The sequence below is a fragment of the Saccopteryx leptura genome, chromosome 11 (assembly GCF_036850995.1).
Source record: "Saccopteryx leptura isolate mSacLep1 chromosome 11, mSacLep1_pri_phased_curated, whole genome shotgun sequence".
Taxonomy (NCBI): domain Eukaryota; kingdom Metazoa; phylum Chordata; class Mammalia; order Chiroptera; family Emballonuridae; genus Saccopteryx; species Saccopteryx leptura.
The window spans coordinates 78911724-78930922 of NC_089513.1; the positions used below are offsets into that span (position 1 = coordinate 78911724).

Here is a 19199-nt window from a genome sequence, read left to right on the forward strand (position 1 = left end):
GAACAGAGGGTCAGCGGTCCCCGCACGGAGAGGTGCAGACAGAACAGAGGGTCAGCGGTCTCCTCCCCACTGCAGGACAGAACAGAGGGTCAGCGGTCCCCTCCCCACTGCAGGACAGAACAGAGGGTCAGCGGTCCCCGCACGGAGAGGTGCAGACAGAACAGAGGGTCAGCAGTCCCCGCACGGAGAGGTGCAGACAGAACGGAGGGTCAGTGGTCCCCGCACGGAGAGGTGCAGACAGAACAGAGGGTCAGCAGTCCCCGCACGGAGAGGTGCAGACAGAACGGAGGGTCAGCGGTCCCCGCACGGAGAGGTGCAGACAGAACAGAGGGTCAGCAGTCCCCGCACGGAGAGGTGCAGACAGAACGGAGGGTCAGTGGTCCCCGCACGGAGAGGTGCAGACAGAACAGAGGGTCAGCGGTCCCCGCACGGAGAGGTGCAGACAGAACGGAGGGTCAGTGGTCCCCGCACGGAGAGGTGCAGACAGAACAGAGGGTCAGCAGTCCCCGCACGGAGAGGTGCAGACAGAACAGAGGGTCAGCGGTCCCCGCACGGAGAGGTGCAGACAGAACAGAGGGTCAGCGGTCCCCGCACGGAGAGGTGCAGACAGAACAGAGGGTCAGCAGTCCCCGCACGGAGAGGTGCAGACAGAACAGAGGGTCAGCGGTCCCCGCACGGAGAGGTGCAGACAGAACAGAGGGTCAGCGGTCCCCGCACGGAGAGGTGCAGACAGAACAGAGGGTCAGCGGTCCCCTCCCCACTGCAGGACAGAACAGAGGGTCAGCGGTCCCCGCACGGAGAGGTGCAGACAGAACAGAGGGTCAGCGGTCCCCTCCCCACTGCAGGACAGAACAGAGGGTCAGCGGTCCCCGCACGGAGAGGTGCAGACAGAACAGAGGGTCAGCGGTCCCCGCACGGAGAGGTGCAGACAGAACGGAGGGTCAGCGGTCCCCGCACGGAGAGGTGCAGACAGAACAGAGGGTCAGCGGTCCCCGCACGGAGAGGTGCAGACAGAACAGAGGGTCAGCGGTCCCCGCACGGAGAGGTGCAGACGAACAGAAGCGTGTCTGTGTCGTGCCCTCAGCCGGGTCTCTCCAGATGCCCAAGGTCATGGCCAGGCCCGAGGGCAGCGCTGGGACTCTCTTCCATCCTTGGCCTTCAAAGGAACTTTTGTTAAGACCAAAACACAAGCCGTCTATTGATAACTTTTTTTCCATTGCCCTTTTTTATATTATATATTCGGTCATTTTCTAAAACCACATAAAGGAATAAAAACTCTCCTTAGAGGTTGCCACAGCCTGGCCCTCCCTGTTTCCTCCAGGTGACACGGGACACCAGGCACCCCGGCACCAGCTCCTGCGTGCCCGGCACGGCCCACCGAGGTGACCCCGGGTCCCCGCTCTGTTACCGCCGCCCTGCCCTCTGGAGTGTGGGAGCTTCGGCGTCACTTCTGGGGCAGCACGCCACCTTCCTCCCTCGCCCTGGGAGGCAGAGCGGGTCATCGTGACAGTGGTGGCTCCGTGCGGAGCCCAGGTGTGATGTGGGGGGCGGACAGCGTCGGCGTCGTGTGCGGAACGGGGCGGCCGAACGTGCAGGCTGTACAGGAAACGCCGCAGACCCAGCCTCGCGCCTTCTTCTAACTGCCGGGAGCTCAGTGTGGCCCTGTGTGTTCTGCAGTTCACAGAAGGCTTTCTCTTCCTGCTCAAGGACAGAGGCGGGCTGCTGAGTCCTGGATCCTACCCTCCTGACTTGCCCTGAGTGGGAGCCAGGCTCCGAGACGCCCCCATGCTCCTCCCTTGCGACCCCAGCCATGTGTCGTCCCTGCTGTACGAGAAGGGGTACCCTGGCAACCAGCAGGACTTGGTGGAAATGACAGGTGTGACTTGTGAGAGGAGCTCTCGCCCTCTCTTGGATCATTGCTTCTGGGAGGCTCGCGTCTGTGTCGTGAGAACACGCCCGTCGCCCCGTGGAAAGGTCCATGTGGCAAAGAGGGAAGACGTTCTGCCGACGCCCCGCGCTGACCTGCTAGCCACGTGAGCCGGCCACCTCGGCAGTGGCTCCTGTGGCCCCAGCCAGCAACCTCTTCAGTTTCATGAGAAAGCCCACCCGGGACAGCCCAGCTGGGCCACATCTGTCCCCAACCCCCAGAAACTGAGCCACATCTGTCCCCAACCCCCAGAAACTGAGCCACATCTGTCCCCAACCCCCAGAAACTGAAAACCCCAAATACCGCTTGTTCTAAGCTGCCGAGTGATGGGTAATCTGTCTCTCAGCAAAAGATAGCGACCCCCCCCCCCCCGGGACTGTGATTCTGGGAAGAAACGTTGGTTTCTGTGACGTTGAAAATAATAATACATGCTTGTTGCACACTTCAGATGCAGGTTTGTATGACCTGGAAAATGGAAACATCCTATCATATCACCCCCTCCGTGTGCCAAACAGGTCCCAGTTTTCTCTGTGCAGACAGCGTGTGTGCATGTGTGCACACGGACACATGCGTGTGACTTGTTAGGCACACTGGACCGCAGCAAACACACTGACCTGGCTTGCGGTTCACTTGAACCCCGTGTGTCGGCCCACCTTTCGGTTACGGTTCACATAAATCTGTGTCACTTGTTACACGTAGCTCCACGTGACTTATTGTACGGACTCCTCCGCTCTCCGTAGGAGGGTCCTCGGGCTGTTGGGGATTTCCACGAATGCACACGGTGATTCTGGGGTGACCTGTGGACGGATGTGGGGGGACATATTTCTGGGAGCAGAAACGCTGGGTCAGAAGTAGACACCCTTAAACTGCTGACGGGTACTTCCCGATCGCGTCCCCGAGAGCCCCGCAGTCCCTGCGTCGGCCGGGTCCTCAGCGGCTCAGCGTGTGCGCGGTCTGTGCGGGCGGCTCGGCGGGGTGACTGTTCCATCGTTAACCACCTCCCACGTGTGGACTGTTTCCTCCGTTTGGAATTGTCAGTCCATCTGCGTTGCCCGTCTGGACACTGGGTTACGTGTCCCATATCTGGGTATCGATCGGTAAGAGCTCTTTGTATTTCAGCACATTACGCTCTTTGCCTAAAGACATTTTTTTGTGTGTGTGTATTTTTCTGAAGTTGGAAATGGGGAGGCAGTCAGACAGACTCCCGCATGCGCCCGACCGGGATCCACCTGGCATGCCCACCAGGGGGCGATGCTCTGCCCATCTGGGGCCTTTGCTACGCTGCAACCAGAGCCACTCTAGCGCCTGAGGCAGAGGCCACAGAGCCATCCCCAGCACCCGGGCCAACTTTGCTCCAATGGAGCCTCGGCTGCGGGAGGGGAAGAGAGAGACAGAGAGGAAGGAGAGGGGGAGGGGTGGAGAAGCAGATGGGCGCTTCTCCTGTGTGCCCTGGCCGGGAATCAAACCCAGGACTCCTGCACGCCAGGCCGACGCTCTACTGCTGAGCCAACCGGCCAAGGCCTAAAGACATATTTTTATAGGACATTTTCCCCAACATATGGTTAAAACTGAGTTGAACGTTTTTGAATCATATTTGGGATCCCTTCTGTGATGTGTGTTGTATGAAGCACCCACACAGAGAGGCTTGTTAAGTTAAGTTGAAAGCAGCTGGAGTGGGAATGAAAGATGCAGGAGAGCGTGTGGACGGTGTGAACTGGACGGATGTGAACTGGACGGATGTGAACTGGACGGATGTGAACTGTGGACGGATGTGAACTGGATGGATGTGAAGGGTGGACGCCGCTGCCCACCGCCCGCTGACAGCCGTCCCCGCTCTATCCTTCCAGGCCCCCGAGCACCACATTCACCGCATCCCCAGGAGCCGTGAGGTCCAGCAGCCCTGGCTGTCCACGGCTCTCACCACCCTGCATGCCGCCTGGCTGTCCTTCCCGCTGACCTACCGCGTGAGGCCCGATGTGGTACGTAGCGCCGTTCTCTCCTGCAGCTCCCGAGTTCGGTGGCCAGACGTGTCCCTGACCTCTGCTGGCCGGGGCTGAGCTGCCCCTGGAGGACCCTTGGCCGACAGCGGCAGGGATGCGTCTCCCTCTCCAGCCAGGCGTGCACTCCGCGCCCTGTCCTCCCGTGTCCCGTGTCCCCGACAGCGGTATCTCCAGCCAGGCGTGCACTCCGCGCCCTGTCCTCCCGTGTCCCGTGTCCCCGACAGTGGTGTCTCCAGCCAAGCGTGCACTCCACGCCCTGTCCTCCTGTGTCCCGTGGCACCGATAGCGGTGTCTCCAGCCAGGCGTGCACTCCACGCCCTGTCCTCCCGTGTCCCGTGTCCCCGACAGCGGTATCTCCAGCCAGGCGTGCACTCCACGCCCTGTCCCCCCGTGTCCCGTGGCACCGACGGCGGTGTCTCCAGCCAGGCGTGCACTCCGCGCCCTGTCCCCCCGTGTCCCGTGGCACCGACAGCGGTGTCTCCAGCCAGGCATGCACTCTGCACCCTGTCCTCCCATGTCCCGTGGCACCGACAGCGGTATCTCCAGCCAGGCGTGCACTCCGCGCCCTGTCCTCCCGTGTCCCGTGGCACCGACGGCGGTGTCTCCAGACACGCGTGCACTCCGCGCCCTGTCCTCCCGTGTCCCGTGGCACCGACAGCGGTATCTCCAGCCAGGTGTGCACTCTGCGCCCTGTCCTCCCGTGTCCCGTGGCATCGACAGCGGTATCTCCAGCCAGGTGTGCACTCCGCGCCCTGTCCTCTCGTGTCCCGTGGCACCGACAGCGGTATCTCCAGCCAGGCGTGCACTCCGCGCCCTGTCCCCCCGTGTCCCGTGGCACCGACAGCGGTGTCTCCAGCCAGGCATGCACTCTGCACCCTGTCCTCCCATGTCCCGTGGCACCGACAGCGGTATCTCCAGCCATGCGTGCACTCCGCGCCCTGTCCTCCCGTGTCCCGTGGCACCGACGGCGGTGTCTCCAGGCATGCGTGCACTCCGCGCCCTGTCCTCCCATGTCCCGTGGCACCGACGGCGGTGTCTCCAGCCAGGCGTGCACTCCGCGCCCTGTCCTCTCGTGTCCCGTGGCACCGACAGCGGTATCTCCAGCCAGGCGTGCACTCCGCGCCCTGTCCCCCCGTGTCCCGTGGCACCGACAGCGGTGTCTCCAGACATGCGTGCACTCCGCGCCCTGTCCTCCCGTGTCCCGTAGCACCGACAGCGGTATCCAGCCAACCTGCGCTGCCGCCTGTTTTCCCAAGCCTGCGTCCTGTGCTCGCGGCGACGGGAGAGCCCGTGTCCCTGCCTTTCCAACCATCTTGTTGTCGAGACGGTCACCAGCCATGGTCTGCAGTGGGCGGAAGGTCAGGCAGGAAAGCAGTACAGGAGACAGACCCAGGACGGCTTAGGGAGTGCTGTGTGAGCCTCGCTGTCCCCGTCCCCATCGGTGCGGGTCAGAAGCACTCTGTGGTCTCTGGGAGGCAGTGCTGGTGACCTGGAACTCCACGCAGGGCAGGGCAGAGCCAGGGACCTGTGCCCAGGAGAGCACACAATGCCTACTCACACTCTTCCCGCTTAGGGCAGAATCCACTCGTCCGTGCTGCCCGAAAGGAAGCCCTCTCCTTGTCCCGAGGACGTGCGTTCTGGCCCGGAGGACGCTCCTCTCGTGCCCAGGGTGCCCCGAGCGGCAGGGGCTGAGAGCTCTCCCCGCCCGGCTCCTGCTGGGGGCTCCTCTCGTGCCCAGGGTGCCCCGAGCGGCAGGTGCTGAGAGCTCTCCCCGCCCGGCTCCTGCTGGGGGCGGCTCCTCTCGTGCCCAGGGAGCCCCGAGTGAGTGGCAGGCGCTGAGAGCTCTCCCCGCCCGGCTCCTGCTGGGGGCTCCTCTCGTGCCCAGGGTGCCCCGAGTGAGTGGCAGGCGCTGAGAGCTCTCCCCGCCCAGCTCCTGCTGGGGGCGGCTCCTCTCGTGCCCAGGGTGCCCCGAGTGAACGGCAGGGGTGCTGAGAGCTCTCCCCGCCCGGCTCCTGCTGGAGGCTCCTCTCGTGCCCAGGGAGCCCCGAGTGAGTGGCAGGCGCTGAGAGCTCTCCCCGCCCGGCTCCTGCTGGGGGCGGCTCCTCTCGTGCTCAGGGTACCCCGAGTGAGCGGCAGGGACACTGAGAGCTCTCCCCGCCCGGCTCCTGCTGGAGGCTCCTCTCGTGCCCAGGGTGCCCCGAGCGGCAGGGGTGCTGAGAGCTCTCCCCGCCCGGCTCCTGCTGGGGGCGGCTCCTCTCGTGCCCAGGGAGCCCCGAGTGAGTGGCAGGCGCTGAGAGCTCTCCCCACCCGGCTCCTGCTGGGGGCGGCTCCTCTCGTGCCCAGGGTGCCCCGAGCGGCAGGGGTGCTGAGAGCTCTCCCCGCCCGGCTCCTGCTGGGGGCTCCTCTCGTGCCCAGGGTGCCCCGAGCGGCAGGGGTGCTGAGAGCTCTCCCCGCCCGGCTCCTGCTGGGGGCTCCTCTCGTGCCCAGGGTGCCCCGAGCGGCAGGGGTGCTGAGAGCTCTCCCTGCCCGGCTCCTGCTGGGGGCTCCTCTCGTGCCCAGGGTGCCCCGAGCGGCAGGGACGCTGAGAGCTCTCCCCGCCCGGCTCCTGCTGGCGGCCCCTGTCCCTCCCTTGCAGGACAGCTTTAAAATCTGCGTTTTCCTACACAAGGAGTTTAGATTGATTTAGAAATACTATTTCTCTGCAATGAAATGCACAAACCTTAAGTGTGACACTCGATCACGTCCCCGTGAGGGTCTGGAACGCTCCCCCCACCCCAGAAAGTGTTCTCTGGTCCCTTCCCGTCCCCCAGGGGGCCCCCTTCCAGCTTCTGTGAAGGGGGGGGATTCACTCCTATCTACTTGTAAGTTGTCACAAAATAAGTTTCTCTCCCCTCTAACTCCCACGGGCGTCTCTAGTGTGTGGAACTCAGGGCAGCGATTGCCAACCTTCATTTCGGGCACATTTGGACTAATAATTGCTGAAATTCTGCGGCTTACCAAAAATGTGTATTTTTTGCCAATCTGACGAAAATGTAGGTGTAAGTTTGATTCATTCACACCAGACGGATGTTGTGTTGTGTCATGTTTTTATTTTTTATTTGACAGTCTAAGGGAAGAGAGGCCGGTGCCCCTGGGTAAACAGGTACCGCGTGTTGTAAACATTCTCGTGACACGCTGGTTGAAAATCGCTGCCCAAAAGGATCGTTATTGCCCCGAAAGGTTTAATTTGTTTCTAAAACCCAAGGGACAAAATGAAAGAGAGGACAAGAGTCTCCACGTTGTAAGCTGGAAATTTGGGGTTCACGTTTCATAACTCCCTGGAGGCGTGGCCACGGTCACAGGCCTCAGCTCCACTGAGCGCGGGGACAGCCACCCTCAGTAGTTGTTCGGGCTCAGAGGGCGCAGTGACATGGTGGCTGCCGCCTGTGGGGGACACGTAGGTCCCTGGGGATGGCCTGGCCTGGGTCTCTGACCCCCTCGGAGTGGGAAGAGCGACCCAGGGGCCCTCACTGGCCTTCATCATGTTTTGGACGGTTCCTTCTGCACTCTTTCTTTGCCTTCAAACAGAAGGATTGGAACGGATGGCCTCTCACTTCCTTCTAACGTAGCCTAAAGTTTTACGAGCGCTGTTAAACCACCGTGCAAACGTGGAAAGGGGTTCTGTAAGGCTAACGGGAGGAAAGGGAGAATATGAAATACTTATTTCCATCTTCAACTGAGTTTGTTTAAAAAATGGTTTCAAACCTGAGCACGAGCTGCCCAGCTGCCCTGACACGGCCGGCTTCCCAGAGGGGGGTCCCAGGCAGGGAAGCCCCTCTTACTGAGAATGACGGTCACGGCTGAGGGCCTTCCTACCACACCAGGAGCCCAACCACCACACGCAAAGGTCCCGTATCCGCCTGGCTTCCCTGTGACCTCTGCCACAAAGCACTGCTTCTTTCTTATGTCCTTGACACCCAGAAAGGAAACCTCTTTCTGCCAGGATAGTGGCCTCAGCTCTCACTGGACAGAGTGTCTGACCGGCCAGGGACCACTTGGCTTCACTTAACTGTGTGTCTCCGAGCTCACAGGTCTGTGGCTCCGTTCAGTGCCTCTGGGTCTCACTCTGTCCCTGTCCTTGTTCTAGAGTGAGTCTGGGTCATAGCGCACTCGCAGGTCTGTGGCTCCGTTCAGTGCCTCTGGGTCTCACTCTGTCCCTGTCCTTGTTCTGGAGTGAGTCTGGGTCATAGCGCACTCGCAGGTCTGTGGCTCCGTTCAGTCCCTCGGGTCTCACTCTGTCCCTGTCCTTGTTGTTCTACAGTGAGTCTGGGTCATAGCGCACTCGCAGGTCTGTGGCTCCGTTCGTTCCTCTGGGTCTCACTCTGTCCCTGTCCTTGTTGTTCTAGAGTGAGTCTGGGTCATAGCGCACTCGCAGGTCTGTGGCTCTGTTCAGTGCCTCTGGGTCTCACTCTGTCCCTGTCCTTGTTGTTCTAGAGTGAGTCTGGGTCATAGCGCACTCGCAGGTCTGTGGCTCCGTTCGTTCCTCTGGGTCTCACTCTGTCCCTGTCCTTGTTCTGGAGTGAGTCTGGGTCATAGTGCACTTTAATGCTTTTGAATGGAAATCCCTCCCGCGCACAACATTGTTCTGAGCACTGGCGCTGCTCAAGGACAGGCCCGAGGGTGGGGCCACCAGCATCAGCACCACAGACAAGTCACGGCCCTCTCTCCTGTGAGGCCTGACGGCTGGTCCCAGGGAAGGGCGTGGTGAGGTTTGTTTTGTGATCCAGGACACGGCCCCCCCCCCAGGAATGTCCCCGGGGCACCTGACGAGAGTGCCTGCTGCTGTGCGTGTGGTATGTACTCATCCATTAGCTTCTGGTGGCTGAGGCTGTGCTGACTTCTGCGTCTTGGCTGACCTCTCTCTAGTAGTCTCCAGATAGCGGGGGAGACACGGGGCGCGTGGCCAGCCCTTCCACGGCCGTGTCCCTGTTGTGACCTGGATCGGGGCCCCTCGTGTCCCGTCTTTGCTCTTTCTCCCCCAGGACGATGTGCACGCCAACCCCACAGGGATCTGGATTTTAAACTCTCCCTGTAGCTCACTCACTGTGTTGCATCTCAGAACTCAGTTGTCTTCTTTAGTTTCGCCTCCAAGTCCGCGTCCTTGGGTTAGTCTTTGAGTGAGTGTGTAGGCTGAGCTCACACTCTCTTGAAAGTATCCATAATCCTGCCGAGAAAAAGGCTCATTTCAAGGAAGAGAAGGGGAGTGTACTCTGTAAGGTTGCTGATCGATCATTGCGCTCCCACACGGGGCTGCGCATGCTAGAGGGTCAGTCTGGGGGTTCAGGGGGGAAGGGCCGCTGCTTTCGTGTTTCCCACGGTCCTTCTGGGAAAGGCGCCCTTTCCCACATGCGTGGGCCGACTTGAAAATGAATGAGTGATCACTGGAGGGTGTGAGTCATTGCGGGAACAGGGACGCCCACTCCCTGCATGGGCGGGCACTCCCCTCAGGGCGCGGGATGGGCTTCCGAGTCCGCGGTGCCAACGCCTGGCCTCGCTCCTTCGTGCCAGCTGGGCCCCTGTGGAATGAAACTCTCAAGCGAAGGGCTCTGCACACGGAAACGAAAGCTGACTTAGTTCCCAGTCGGGTAAAAAGGACATTTCAGATTCTACTCGTACAACAGATTGGGGAGAAACAGACCATTGCGCTCTAGCACTCCTCCGCCTAGCCCGGGAGCCAAAGCTGGTTTAATTCTCCGAGACGAGTCTCCCTGCGCTCGTAACCTGGACGCCGTCCCGCGTGTGAAAGGAGGCCATTCTCTTCCTCGGTCATTTTCCCCGTCGGTCAGCCCCAGTTTGAGCTATGAAATAAATGTCTAGGTTCACGGCAGCAGTCCGCTGACGACGTAGATAGTGGGTTATTGTCTGTAAGTGGGAGACTGTGATTTTTTTTTTAATTAGGCATTTTCTATAGTGAGCCACAAACTGAGTGGCGGCAGTGACCACTGTTAACGCAGTAGATCCCGTTTTTATTGGCCTGTTGGCTGACACGTGTTTGAAACATTAACAAGAAGAGTCCGTTAACTTCTTGTCGTTGAGCCAGGAACCTTTAAGGAACTCTGTTCTCCCCTTCACTGCCATTGCTTTGATTTTCTCTGTAAAACGACCTTCAAATGGAATGATATTTTTTGGTGATCAGAAACCTTTCTGACGTGTTCCAAGGAAACGTAGCTAGACAGAAGAAAAGGCCGCCGACCCAAGATGACGATCTGTAAGCGGCATTAGCGGGAGTCGGCTTCTCGAGCCAAGTCCAATAAGGAACAATTAGACCACAGCCGTCGGCTGGTCGGCTGGTCATGTTTTCCAGGGTTGATGAAGTCATACTTGGGAGCCATCTGTTAACCGTGTGCGGTTCCCGTCCTCTGCTGACCAGCCCTGGAGGACTCGGAGGTCAGGCCTGCGTGGCTTCCCCGAGCACAGGTCCCCAGGAGGGCCAGGGCCGTGTGGAACGGCCCCCAGAGCGTCCGGGGGCGCCCAGCGGCGACGGGGGGGGGGGGGGGGGGGCGTGGTGCCGCGGAAGGCCTTTCCCGGCTCTGGCTTTAGCTTCATGGGCTGACAGGCCGCTTTCCTAGCTGGGTTGCACAGTGGCCGGCGGCGCCCTGACACACAAGGTGGTGACAACGTGCGGCAACTGATTCCCATGGCGAGCGCCCTCAGGACAAACTCTGTGTCAGAGTTAAGTGGTATTTTATCATTATCAGCTGGGGACTGCTTTGAGTTATTACAGGTTTTCTCCGTCTGGGGGACTCGCCAAAGCTTGAAAGTGGTTTTTCTCTACTTTCCAAGTTGAACCTTTTCCACTTGGCAGGGGTTATAGGTTTCCTCCTAAAGAAGCCAGGGGGCACTGCCTACCCTCCCCCTGCCCTCCTCCCTTGCCCTTCCCTTCCCCCTCCTTCTGCCCTCTCTCTGCCCCTCCCCCTCCCCCTGCCCCCCCTCTGCTCTCCCCCTCCCCTCCCCCTCCCCTGCCCCCTCTGCTCTCCCCCTCCCCTCCCCCTCCCCTGCCCCCTCTGCTCTCCCTCTCCCTTCCCCCCTCTGCCCTCCCTCTCCCTCTCCCCTCCCCTGCCCCCTCTGCCCTCCCTCTCCCCCTCCCCTCCCCTGCCCCCTCTGCCCTCCCTCTCCCCCTCCCCTCCCCTGCCCCCTCTGCCCTCCCTCTCCCTTCCCCCCTCTGCCCTCCCTCTCCCTTCCCCCCCTCTGCCCTCCCTCTCCCCCTCCCCTCCCCTGCCCCCTCTGCCCTCCCTCTCCCCCTCCCCTCCCCTGCCCCCTCTGCCCTCCCTCTCCCCCTCCCCTCCCCTGCCCTCCCTCTCCCTTCCCCCCCTCTGCCCTCCCTCTCCCTTCCCCCCCTCTGCCCTCCCTCTCCCCCTCCCCTCCCCTGCCCCCTCTGCCCTCCCTCTCCCTTCCCCCCTCTGCCCTCCCTCTCCCTCTCCCCTCCCCTGCCCCTCTGCTCTCCCTCTCCCCTCCCCTCTCTCTGCCCCTCCCCCTTCCCCCTGCCCCTCCCTCTGCCCTCCCCCTGCCCCTCTCTGCTCTCCCTCTCCCTTCCCCCTCCCCCTGCCCCTCCCTCTGCCCCTCCCTTCCTTGGCATCATCCCTGAGCTGCCACTGCTGCCGCCCGTCCAGGGGCCTCTCCCTTCCAGGGCAGAGCCTGCGTGTTCCGCCAAGGGTGGCGGTGCCCTCCGGCACTCCCTGTGAGCACAGCGCAGGGCGAGGGCGGCCCCGGCAGACAAGGCTGCTTTCAAGGGAAGGACTGCTGTGTGGTCAGCGGTGGTGAACAGTGACCGTGGAGACCCGGCCTTGTGGGCGAGCTGGGGCTCAGCAGAGCAGAGTGGGGAGAGAGGGGAGTCTTTGAAGTGGTCCGGAGTTCAGAGGCACAGTGCTCCTCACCCCAGGACCAGCCCCCGTTCCTGAGGCTTTCGGCCTCTGTGACTCGGTACAGCTCTATTTTTGTAGCCCCCGAAAATCAATCAAATGACATTTGTTCGCATTTTTCAAGTCTGCCTCCGGTCTGAGGGCAAAAAGAGAAGAAGGGAGCACAGACCAAACCAGATGCGAGGGCACAGGGCGGGGCAGCAGCCCGTTGAGTGTGGGGGTCCGTAGGTGGGCAGCAGTGTGGGGGCTGGGCAGCTGGGTGCCGCCTGTGACCCCTGAGGACTCCTCCCGCAGCCCCGGCACCGGACAGCACTGGGGGCCTGGAGGAGTTCAGGAAATCCCCAGGGAGGGAGGTCAGGTGGGGGGCGGGAAGGAGGCCTCCAGATGCTATTAAAGCTATTAAAGCTCCGTGGTGGCCGCCCAGAGCTTTGAAGTGGAAAATAGAATAGGAAAAACACATTGCATAACTGACTGCTCTCAGTTAACTTTTGCACCCTCCAAATTAATCCCTGGAATTCATCTAGGCATGTTTTTGACAACACGTGTCTGAAGTGTTAAATATTGTCTCTGTCAAAGCAATCAAGAGGAAACGACAGAAGTTTCTTATTCACCTTAAGCAGAACGACCTGCTTTATTTTTTCTTGAGGTGAAATTTATGTAACATGAACACTTTCAAGAGCTCAGCGCAGTGACATTTGGTCCATTCTCCCCTGAACGGGCTTCCAGAACACGACCCCCTGCAGTGGCTTTACTTGAATGCCTGGCTGTCACGGAACCACTCAGCGTTCTTTCTTACTTTTTTTTTTTTTAAAAAAGAAAAGATTACAGCATTGTGTTTTCAAACAGCCTCTGGGCTGTTACAAAATACCATCTTCTTGACAGTGTGTCTCTTAAATTTCTCATTTTCCTGCCGGTGAGTCATTGGGTTAAATGTACCTTTCTAGGCGAGGGTTTCCTCTTTGGGAGTTTGCTGCGTGGTAATTTCTGCCTCTCCTGGCTCCTGGCATGACTCTTGTTTTTGTCAGCGGGCCGTGGGCTTCTCTTTCTGGTATTAGATGCAAATGAAGCTACACCAGCTGCAGAGAGACGGGACCCCTCTCTGGGGAGCGCTGGGGTGTGAGACTCCTCTTGTGTCTGGACAGCCTCCCACATGCACCTGCCCCCTGCGCGCCAGCAGGGCCGGCCCCCGTGGGCTCTGAGACACAGGAGCGGTGCCTGGCAAAACCGGCAACCAGGGCCCGGAAACGGCGATCAGCATAGGGTTACTACGTAACCAGTGAACACCTGACAGACCTCCAACTTCCTGTGGCTTCCAGGATAAGACGTTTCAGCGTCGTTGTTTAGAGGAGTCAGAAGGTTTCCCCTGGAGACACTGTCAGAGCTTGGACCCTGGTTGCACACCCTGAAAACAGCAGGAAGCCCCCTGCAGAAAGGACTGCCCGTTACAGAGAGAGCGTGCTGTGACTGGAAGTCCAGAAGTCCAACGCTGTCCAGGGGGTGGGGGTCAGTGGTGGGGCGTGCAAAGGGCAGCACATTCGCGTGCGAGGGAGTGAGAGGCCGTTCTGCATTCCTGCTCTTCCTGGTTCACGTGTGTTGAAGCCGTTCGTATGACTCTTTGACAAAGCATTTTCATTTTTGAAAAACGTTTACAGTCAACAGTTTGTGGAAACAGGGTTGCTCTTATGGGCTAAACAGTCACCTTTCTCTGAAGCCAGGTGTCCCCGGCTCAGGCCGGTTGTGTCCACACCCTCCAAGCACAGGTGCTGTTTTCCCAGAGGCTTGCTCACACAGCGCGGTGTTTTGTGGACGGGCGCGGCTGTGGTGGCCGTGGAGGCCGTGGAGGCCGTGGCGGCCGTGGAGGCCGTGGAGGCCGTGGAGGCCGGGCCCGGGGCTCAGGGGCCCGGGCAGTTGCTGCGTCGTCGTCGTCCACAGGCCGGCCTTCCTGTGCCGCTCCGCCCGGGCCAGGAGCCACGCTGTGCAGAGTCGGGCGGCGGGTGGGGGCCGGGCGTGAGTGGGGGTGCGACGTCCCTCCCCCTGTGGGAACTGGGTGAGGCTGGTGTCCAGCAGCCTTCCAGCCTTCTGGTCACAGATGCTACAGAGATGCCACCAAGAACTCACCCTCCTTGTCTGACATTCTTGCTTAAAATTCTCCTCGTATTGTTGCCTCCGCTTCGCACCCATGGCACCTCAGCCTGGCACAGGGGGGAAGAGGCCACGCCCTCCCAGCTCTGTCACTGACCAGCTGTGTGACTCCCACGCTGTCACTGATTCCCTCTGAGCTTGGCTTCTCCTCCCTGTCTCCTGGGGGTGATGAGGAGCCTGAGTCGGTGGAGGCGGGAGGGCACCTGGTTTTGAGCCGGCCACTCCCTCTGCCGGTCATCCCGTAGCCCTGCTCCCTCCCGCCTGAAGGACTGCTCCTGGGAGTCCCTGCATCTCAGTGTCCTAGACGTGGTCATGCCCCCGAAAGCCTCTCTAAGTTGCCAGGGGACCTAGCCCTCAGCCCCGCCGGGGTTCCGCTTGGCCCGCCGCGCTCAGTGGGGAAGCCTGGCCCTGCCCTGGGCACGCTCGGTGCCTCTGCTGGTTTGTCACGCCTTGTCCTCCCCTCCTCCTCCTCCCCGCTCACGCCCCTCCCCCTCCATCAGGACCTGGGTGGAAGGCCCCGTTCTCATCCCCTGCTGACACCTTCCTCGCCCACCTTTCTTCACGGGGACCCAGGGTGTGCCCCCGACCCCTGCTCCGGTCCAGCTGCCTGGTCAGCCTCTGCCAGGGCTCCTTTCCCTGCGCTCTGCCGGGAAATGGAACTGTGTCCTCACCTCCTGTCCCGAGCCAGGCAGTCACCTTTGCTGTAAGGGCTCTCTGGCTGTGGGCTGCAGGGAGCAAACCCCGTAAGTGTCCGGCAATTACGCGTGAGCGCCCACGGACTGCCGAGGGACCTGGTTCGGCCCGAGTGGGGTGAGGGCTTCCTGGGTGTCCTTCTCTGTCCCTGTCAACAGGCTGTTCCTACTGCTGAGACCAGCGCTCACCGGGCCTCTGCCGTCCCTTCCTGTCAGCTGACTCTGTGGCGGGCAGTGGCCCTGGGCCGTGTGGGTGCAGACATGTCCTGTCTGAGCCACATGGGGGGGGGGGTCAGTGTTTGGACTCCATACTTCAGGTATTTTACTAAGACCCATATTTCTGGCTCCTTCTGACAAATTGGAAGGGCAGTGGACCGGGGCAGATAAGAGCCAGCGCTGAGCAGTGGCTGCACGGTCCGGGGACACGCCCTGGGCCACCTCCTACCTCTGGCTGTTTCATCCGTGAAGGTCCCTGAGCGGCCGTGCTGTGTCCGACCCTCACCTTCTCCCAGGACCGCAGTGGGCAGTGCAGGGCACCGGGCCTCATCCACGTCCTGGAGGACTGAATACAGGCCGTGGAGGGGGGACAGAGGGCTTGCTGGGCACAGTCGCCGGTCTCCCTGACCGGTGCTTCTCTTGAAGGGCCTGCAGCCGCCACCGCTTTGGAGCAGACGGCACATTTCTTGGGGGTTTCTGTCTGGGTGGGTTTCCAGATACAAAGATCATGTATGTCCTCACACCGCCCTTCCCCTTCTGAAGACAGCAGTCATAGCGGTCCTGCCTGGTGAGGACCCCTGGAGAGGAGCTGAGCGATAAGACACTTCCACGTCCTGTCTGGGAGGGTTAGACAACAGGGCCGAGAGGGGGTGTCTGGTCCAGGGTCTGAGAACTCACACCCAGGATGGACGAGGACCCAGCTCTCCTCACTCAGCCCCAGCTCCGTGCCGGGCCACTCTGCAGTGCGACATCGTCCGGCTCTGTCCTCTCACGGGTGACCGGGTGCCCTGTCCACGTGGCAGGCACCGTCCGGCTCTGTCCTCCCACGGGTGACCGGGTGCCCTGTCCACGTGGCAGGCACCGTCCGGCTCTGTCCTCTCACGGGTGACCGGGTGCCCTGTCCACGTGGCAGGCACCGTCCGGCTCTGTCCTCCCACGGGTGACCGGCTCTGTCCTCCCACGGGTGACCGGGTGCCCTGTCCACGTGGCAGGCACCGTCCGGCTCTGTCCTCCCACGGGTGACCGGGCGCCCTGTCCACGTGGCAGGCACCGTCCGGCTCTGTCCTCTCACGGGTGACCGGGTGCCCTGTCCACGTGGCAGGCACCGTCCGGCTCTGTCCTCCCACGGGTGACCGGGTGCCCTGTCCACGTGGCAGGCACCGTCCGGCTCTGTCCTCCCACGGGTGACCGGGTGCCCTGTCCACATGGCAGGCACCGTCCGGCTCTGTCCTCTCACGGGTGACCGGGCGCCCTGTCCACGTGGCAGGCACCGTCCGGCTCTGTCCTCCCACGGGTGACCGGGTGCCCTGTCCACGTGGCAGGCACCGTCCGGCTCTGTCCTCCCACGGGTGACCGGGTGCCCTGTCCACGTGGCAGGCACCGTCCGGCTCTGTCCTCTCACGGGTGACCGGGTGCCCTGTCCACGTGGCAGGCACCGTCCGGCTCTGTCCTCTCACGGGTGACCGGGTGCCCTGTCCACGTGGCAGGCACCGTCCGGCTCTGTCCTCTCACGGGTGACCGGGTGCCCTGTCCACGTGGCAGGCACCGTCCGGCTCTGTCCTCCCACGGGTGACCGGGCGCCCTGTCCACGTGGCAGGCACCGTCCGGCTCTGTCCTCCCACGGGTGACCGGGTGCCCTGTCCACGTGGCAGGCACCGTCCGGCTCTGTCCTCCCACGGGTGACCGGGTGCCCTGTCCACGTGGCAGGCACCGTCCGGCTCTGTCCTCCCACGGGTGACCGGGTGCCCTGTCCACATGGCAGGCAGGGAGCGGGCTTGGGCAGCACGCCGGTCAGAGTCTAGGTGTGCCATCCTAACTTTGGGGCGCGCTGCCCTGAGCAGTTTCAGCTCCACACCCTCCCCCTCCCCTGCAGAGCGGGGACCGAGATCCCCACTTCCTGGTCGTAAGAACGAAACCCGTGTCCACACCAGGAGACTCCGTGATGGGCTCCTGGGGCCTCCCTGCCTCCCGTCAAGAGATGGAAGTGACGCGCTCACCAGGAGTAGAGAAGTTTTAAACCAAGGCCGAGGCATGTCCGCCCTGTGCCAGCCCGGAGGATGTGTGTCCAAGTGTTCCTGTCCAGTCTCGTGCTGTGCTGAGCCCCTTGGGCGTGGAAACAACCAGGGTCACGTGACCCCTGTCACGTGATCACTGACCCCTCCCTTGGCCCTCTCGTTGTGGTTTTGTCCCGGACTCCAGTCCTTCGGAAAGCATTCCCCCGTGTCCTGGGCCCGAGTCTCAGCTCCGTCCAGCGGGGCCTGCCCCTCCCCCGTGTCCTGGGCCCGAGTCTCACCCTGTCCAGCGGGGCCACCGTCCAGGGACGTCCCGAGTCTCAGCCCCGTCCAGCGGGGCCACCGTCCAGGGACGTCCTGCTGAGCCTGCCCCTCCCCCGTGTCCTGGGCCCGAGTCTCAGCTCCGTCCAGTCCAGCAGGGCCACTGTCCAGGGACATCCTGCTGAGCCTGCCCCTCCCCCGTGTCCTGGGCCCGAGTCTCAGCTCCGTCCAGCGGGGCCACCGTCCAGGGACGTCCTGCTGAGCCTGCCCCTCCCCCGTGTCCTGGGCCCGAGTCTCAGCTCCGTCCAGCGGGGCCACCGTCCAGGGACGTCCTGCTGAGCCTGCCCCTCCCCCGTGTCCTGGGCTGAGTCTCAGTCACAGGACCCATCTTCTCATTTCCGGAAGCCTCTGGGAGCCTTGTCTGCAGGACTGCGCCATCCAGAACTCTCCCTCCTGTGAACTCCCCTTGACCTTGCTGGCTGGCCCGCCCCGTGGTCACCCTCCTTCCGTGTTCTCCCCTCCAGGGGACACGTGAGCACTGTGAGGGCGCACTGCTCAGTGTCCGGCTCCGTGATTGTCACCCACACTGCTCAGCACGCAGTGTCAGGTGCTCAGAGAGGCCTTTGCTCAGTGACTGGGGTGTGAGGAGGGGTCCTGCCGTGACAAACGTTAGAGCCCCTGGTCCGGCTCCCCAAGTGCTGCCCACCTTCTCCCCTCCGCCCTCCTGGAGCCCTGGGGGGACCTGCCTCCTGCATCTGCTGTCACCGTGGCCGCCCTCCCACGAGCCGGCGCGCCCTGTCCTCCTGGCTACAAGGACTGTGGGCACGTGGGCTCGGTCCTCAGAGAGCCACGCACGTGCACAGCTGTCCCCAGCTCTCTTCAGACTGAGAGGGACCCCGAAACAGCCGCATCTCGGGGCTCCGGGCCCCACCGAAATGCCGCTTCATTCACAAGGAAAACACTGAATTATTTCATTTTGTAAGAGGACCAGCAACCATCAACGTGGAATTGCTTTCTGATGCCTCTTCCTGGGATTATACAACCTAGACGTCAGCAAGACCTTACAGGTTATCCTCTGAATCTCTCGCCTTTGAAGTTATTTATTCCTGGGCTTGTTATTATTTCCTGAACTTACTATCGACAAAGAAAATTATTTGTATGTAAATAGATCACGCACAGATGTGTTGCTACGTTGCATTGAACAGCTGCTGTGGACGAGACCTGGCTGAGCCTGGGGGGGGATGCGGGGGCTCACAGCGCCAGGAGCCGGGCAGGGCCCCCAGTGCAGGCCAGAGAGCAGGGCCCGCGGACAGACAGGAGCCGGGCAGGGCCCGCAGTGCGGGCCAGGGAGCAGGGCCACGCGGACAGACGGGAGCTGGGCCCCCAGTGCGGGCCAGGGAGCAGGGCCACGCGGACAGACAGGAGCCGGGCAGGACCCGCAGTGCAGGCCAGGGAGCAGGGCCACGCGGACAGACGGGAGCTGGGCCCCCAGTGCGGGCCAGGGAGCAGGGCCACGCGGACAGACGGGAGCCGGGCAGGGCCCCCAGTGCGGGCCAGGGAGCAGGGCCACGCGGACAGACGGGAGCTGGGCCCCCAGGGCGGGCCAGGGGGCAGGGCCACGCGGACAGACGGGAGCTGGGCCCCCAGGGCGGGCCAGGGGGCAGGGCCACGCGGACAGACGGGAGCTGGGCCCCCAGGGCGGGCCAGGGGGCAGGGCCACGCGGACAGACGGGAGCTGGGCCCCCAGTGCGGGCCAGGGAGCAGGGTCACACGGACAGACACGAGCCGGGCAGGACCTGCAGTGCAGGCCAGGGAGCAGGGCCACGCGGACAGACGGGAGCTGGGCCCCCAGTGCGGGCCAGGGAGCAGGGCCACGCGGACAGACGGGAGCTGGGCCCCCAGTGCAGGCCAGGGAGCAGGGCCACGCGGACAGACGGGAGCTGGGCCCCCAGTGCAGGCCAGGGAGCAGGGCCACGCGGACAGACGGGAGCTGGGCCCCCAGTGCGGGCCAGGGAGCAGGGCCACGCGGACAGACGGGAGCTGGGCCCCCA

At 62.4% G+C, this 19199-nt stretch overlaps 1 protein-coding gene and 1 long non-coding RNA gene across 2 annotated transcripts in view; one reads left to right on the forward strand and one right to left on the reverse strand.

Annotated features, from left to right (window-relative positions):
* The window catches only part of ALG14 (ALG14 UDP-N-acetylglucosaminyltransferase subunit), a 49515-nt gene that overhangs the window by 11190 nt on the left and 19126 nt on the right, over positions 1-19199 (forward strand). The window contains exon 3 of the mRNA XM_066353328.1: positions 3775-3906. Within this exon, the coding sequence (XP_066209425.1) occupies positions 3775-3906 (132 nt within the window). The remainder of the gene's footprint in view (positions 1-3774; positions 3907-19199) is intronic.
* Positions 7007-13656, reverse strand: LOC136383377 (uncharacterized). The gene is made up of 3 exons (XR_010747407.1): positions 12762-13656; positions 9007-9130; positions 7007-7587 (listed from the first exon to the last, which is right to left on the reverse strand). It is a non-coding gene; the product is annotated as an uncharacterized lncRNA (long non-coding RNA).